This window comes from Microtus ochrogaster, unplaced genomic scaffold (assembly GCF_000317375.1).
Source record: "Microtus ochrogaster isolate Prairie Vole_2 unplaced genomic scaffold, MicOch1.0 UNK54, whole genome shotgun sequence".
Lineage (NCBI taxonomy): Eukaryota > Metazoa > Chordata > Mammalia > Rodentia > Cricetidae > Microtus > Microtus ochrogaster.
The window spans coordinates 2,091,453-2,096,629 of record NW_004949152.1 but is presented as its reverse complement, the minus strand read 5'-3'; the positions used below and the strand labels follow the sequence as shown (position 1 = coordinate 2,096,629).

At 41.8% G+C, this 5,177-nt stretch overlaps 1 protein-coding gene across 2 annotated transcripts in view; it reads left to right on the top strand.

The window, feature by feature from the left end:
* Rbl2 (RB transcriptional corepressor like 2) overlaps positions 1–5,177 on the top strand; it is a 53,499-nt gene that overhangs the window by 33,590 nt on the left and 14,732 nt on the right. For both annotated transcript variants that reach the window (XM_026777286.1, XM_005369600.3), the window contains 3 exons: positions 1,508–1,774; positions 1,934–2,214; positions 2,295–2,471. In XM_026777286.1, coding sequence (XP_026633087.1) covers positions 1,508–1,774; positions 1,934–2,214; positions 2,295–2,471 — 725 coding nt within the window. The remainder of the gene's footprint in view (positions 1–1,507; positions 1,775–1,933; positions 2,215–2,294; positions 2,472–5,177) is intronic.

Sequence of the window (5,177 nt, the reverse complement as noted above, 5' to 3'; positions counted from 1 at the left end):
ATCAGCCTCCTCTCATGACACACTGGGCTGTCTTGTCATTGCAACGTCTATCCCCTCACTGTAACTAGTGACGAGACCAGCCTGGTGTACAGAGCTAGTTCCAGGACAGGCTCCAAAGCCACAGAGAAACCCTGTCTCGAAAATCAAAAAAAAAAAAAAAGAAAAGAAAAGAAAAGAAAATTGACATTAAACTTCCATTCTTTGTAAAACTTGCTACTTCTCTCTTCATGAATCTACATGGTTGGGTCCACAGCTCTGCCCATCTTTATGTCGTCTTGTATGTAGTCTAGGGATGTTAGGACACAGCTCTCAGGACTCACTTTTTTTTTTTTTTAAAGATTTATTTATTTATTATGTATACAGTGTTCTGTCTATCTGTATGCTTGCTGGCCAGAAGAGGGCACCAGATCTCACTACAGATGGCTGTGAGCCACCATGTGGTTGCTGAGAATTGAACTCAGGACCTCTGGAAGAGCAGTCAAGTGCTCTTAACCTCTGAGCCATCTCTCCAGCCCCTCAGGACTCACTTTTGTTGTCTGTTATGAACTCCTTACTTTTATTTTTAAATCTGAAAGAGCTATTTCTTACAGGGAAGAAAGGAGTGCTCACATTCCAAAAACTCACATATCAGTAAGAATCTTAAAAATAAACTAAGCCATAACAATTAGTTTTTGTGTAGAGTGACTAAGAAAAGGAAAAAAAGTTGCTCTGGGCATGGAGTTGCATGCCTTTAATACTAGCACTTGGAGCTTGAGGCCAGCCTGTGCTAAACAGTGAGTTCTAGGACAGCTAGAGCTACAGAGTGACCTTGCCTCAAAAAATGAACATTCAAGAAAGTATTAATAGTTAAACAATGCTGTATTTATGTATTTAAAAATAACAAATGCTGATAATGTTATATCTATTTTTGCAACAATTTTGAAATTATTTAATATATAAGCATTGAATTATATAACTTAAGTAGATGATATGTATGGCACATGAATCATATCTCAATAAAGCTATTTAAAACTAAAGATTTATTAAATCAAAACCTTATATGTCTACCTTACTGAAGAATATAGAATGTTAGTAATCTTCCCTGCGTGGGAAGGACAGAGGACTACTCATGGGAAGCTGAGGGAAAATACTGCTGGATGGTATGTCATCATGCCTCTCGGTCAGGTAATGTCTGTTCAAATCTGAGTGTGGGGGAAACTAAACGATTCCTTAAATTACCTCTATGTCAAAATATGGCAGAGGACTAGGTGGGGGAGGACAAGGTCCAGTCTGACTTCTGGGAAGGAAGACCAGGAAGAGACAGCTGCAGGACAGCGGGGATTTCCTTTGTGAAATGCTTTCCTTGAATTTGCGCTAGAACAGCTATGTGTCCCATGACTTCTGTATACTTTATCTGCTTTAAACAATGTACAGTAGCTGAAACACACTGTATTTCCCTATGAACAAGAGCTTAAGTGGAAGTCAGATTTGTTTCTGTGTTAAAGAGTATGGTTTCTTTTGGTTGTAGGTATAGCATCTCCAACCACATTATATGACAGGTACAGTTCCCCAACAGCCAGCACTATTAGACGGCGGCTATTTGAGAATGACAGTCCCTCTGAAGGAGGCACATCTGGGCGCATCCCCCCACAGCCCCTAGTCAATGCTGTCCCTGTGCAGAATGTATCTGGGGAGGCTGTATCTGTTACACCAGTTCCTGGACAGACCTTGGTCACCATGGCAACAGCCACTGTCACGGCCAACAATGGACAAACAGTGACCATTCCTGTACAAGGTAAGGAAGGCAGAGTTAGGGATTGAGTTCTCTGGCATTTGTTAGTCAATCACCTAAAACTTGGAGAGAGTGTCAGTATAAAAGAGCAGTGACGGAAGATGGGGAGGAAAGAAACGGAAACCTGTCAACAATCCTTTTTTCCTTTGTAATAAACTGTAGGTATTGCCAATGAGAATGGAGGGATAACGTTCTTCCCAGTCCAGGTCAATGTTGGAGGCCAGGCACAAGCTGTGACGGGCTCTCTCCAGCCCCTCAGTGCTCAAGCCTTGGCTGGAAGCCTGAGTTCCCAACAGGTGACAGGAACAACTTTGCAAGTCCCTGGGCAGGTGGCCGTTCAGCAGATGTCCCCAGGTGGACAACAGCAGAAGCAAGGGCAGCCTTTAACCATCAGCAGCAGTCGAGCCCGGAAGACTAGCTCTTTATCACTTTTCTTTAGAAAGGTAACTTTTCATGTACCTTTACTGGAGCACAAGCTTGTAAGTATGAAATAAGGTTTGACATATTTCCGTTTCTCTGTTAGGTTTATCACTTAGCTGGTGTCCGCCTTCGGGATCTTTGTGCAAAACTAGATATTTCAGATGAACTGAGGAAAAAAATTTGGACCTGCTTTGAATTCTCTATAATCCAGTGTCCTGAACTGATGATGGACAGACATCTGGACCAGTTGTTAATGTGTGCCATTTACGTGATGGCAAAGGTGAGCACATTGAAGACTGAAAAGGCAAAAGTGCTACTTTGTTACTCAGAACATTTCCCCCCACAAAACGTCAGGCTTTACTGTGATGAATAACCTTTAGGCCCACCGGCCGAAAGAGTAACTTCAGCCCCAATGGCCTGCTTTGGCTATAGGACATTTTTAAAAATTTATTTATTTTACATCCTGGCCACAGTTTCCCCTCCCTCTTCTCCTCCCAAGTCCCTTCCCCTATCTCCCTTCTGCCCGCCCTGCCCCATAATCCACCCCTCCTCCATTTCTTTTCAGAAAAGGGCAGGCCTCCCATGGATATCAACAAAACATGCCATATCAAGTTGCAGTAAGACTAAGCACCTTCCCACATATTAAGGCTGGGCAAAGCAACCCAGTATGCGGAATAGGGTCCCAAAAGCCCGTAAAAGAGTCAGAGACAGCCTCTTTCTCGCACTGTTAAAAGTTCCATGGGAGGACCAAGCTACACAACTGTAACATATACGCAGAGTGTCTAGGTCAGTCCCATGCAGGCTCCCTGGTTGTCCTTTCAGTCTCTGTGAGCCCCTGTGAGCTCAGGTTAGTTGATTTTCTTGTGGTGCTCTTGACCCCTCTAGCTCCACAATCCTTTCCCCACTTGTATGCAGGATCCCTGAACCCTGCCTAATGTTTGTCTGTGGGTCTGCATCTGTTTCTATCAGTTGCTGGGTGAGACCTCTCTGATGACAATGGCTAGGCACCAATCTGGTTATGGAGATGGACAGTTAAAGCTGCATATCTGTTTTGCTAGGAGTCGTAGCTGGGGTCATCCTTGTGGATTCCTGGGAGATTCCCTTGTGCCAGGTTTTCACCTGACCCTGAAATGCCCCCCCATTTCCTGTCTCTTTCAGCACCTTTTCCTCCTACCCCAACCTGATTGCTGTGTTCTCACCCTCACCTGCCCTCAGTTCACTCATGTGCTTGCTTCCATTGCCCCTTCTTAGACCTGGGCACCCTCCATGAGCCCCCCTTGTTACCTAGTCTCTGCGCCTGTGGATTGTAGCACAGTTACCCTTTATTTTACAGCTAATATCCACTTAATGAGTACATGCCATGTTTGTCTTTCCAGTCTGGATGATTCAGAGCATTTTTAATAGCTGTGCATCGAGACTTCCATTTTCAAGTATGTGCAGTCATCACACACGTGGAATATTCCATTTTATAGATATTGGGCAGTATTTTTAGCCATCTATTAATGGACATGTGGGTTGTTTTTCTCTGAAAGTTGTGAACAACACTGTGGAGAGCATTGTGGATGAGATTGTATGTAGATACCGGCTTCCATTTCCCTGAGTGAATGCCTAGTAATGATCTGTCGATCATATGGGAACTGTATGTTTATACATTGAGGAACTACCAGTCTACTTTTCAAAGTATTCCATTTTATATTCCTACATGCAGTGTATGAAAGCCTTAATTCCTCTAGTTTCTCATCAATCCTTAAAAAAAGATTTATTATGTTTGGAGGAAGGGAGAAGTTTTCGTTGCCAAATTTGAGGGCCAAGATCATGAACCTTTACCACTGTCTTCTAAATTTTATAGTTTCTGACTTATCCTGAGATTCCAGTCTAGTTTTCCTCATTTTGTGTTGTTTTCTGGTTGCCACATCATTACTGAAGACACATCTCTCTGAATGAATGGTCTGTGAAATGGGCTATCATGGACCATGGGTTATGTCGAGACTGTCAGTCTTATGTTGATCTGCATCCGTCACACATAGTACTATACACTCTTGATGGCTCTTGTTTATTTGTAAATTTTGAAATTGGGAGATGCGAATCCTAACTTTATTATTTTTTCATTGATTTTAGCTATTCTCAGTCTCTTGGAATTCCACACAAAGTTGAGAATCAATATATCACTGTCATAAAAGAGTCCCTTGAAAACCTGTAGCTCAGTTGGGGAGTTTACTCATCTTAATTTCAGTCTTCAGTCATGATCATGGCATGTTTTCACATTTATTTAGGTCTTTTTTTTTAAAAAAAAAAAAACATTTGTGCTTTTCAAAATCTAACTCTTGCCCTTGTTAATTTTCCTGTATTTTTTATGGTATTGTAAATGCAACTGTTTTATTTTTGATGTATTCATTGCAAGTAAATGAACAGTTGGTTTCTCTGTCTTAAGTGTCCAACAACCTTGTTAAGCTAGTTGACTTTTTTGGTGCAAGGATTGAACCTAGGGCCATTAAAATGCTAGACAAGCATTCTATTGAATCCCAGTCTTGAACCTTTTGGTCTAGTGGATTTTAATCATGGTCTGTGTCTACTTTTTGTGCAGATTATGAAGTTTTAATAATTGTACTACTGCTTGTCCAAATTACCTTTCTTTCCTAATTACCATGGCTCCTCCAGTGCAGTGTTCCTAGTCCTAGGGAGAAAACAACAAGTCTTTCACTATTGGACTATGGTGTTATGTATATCCCCCACCTCACCTCATCCTCAGGTAGACTGCTTTAATCCAGTGAAAGCACTTTCCTGGCTTATTGAGTGTTGTTTCATTAAAAATGTTGAATGTTATTAAAGGTCTTTTTCTGTGTTCATTGTGAATTTTTTTTGTTGTTGTTGTTGTTTTTGTTTTTTTGAGGCAGGGTTTCTGTGTGGTTTTGGAGCCTGTCCTGGAACTAGCTCTTGTAGACCAGGCTGGTCTCGAACTCACAGAGATCCGCCTGCCTCTGCCTCC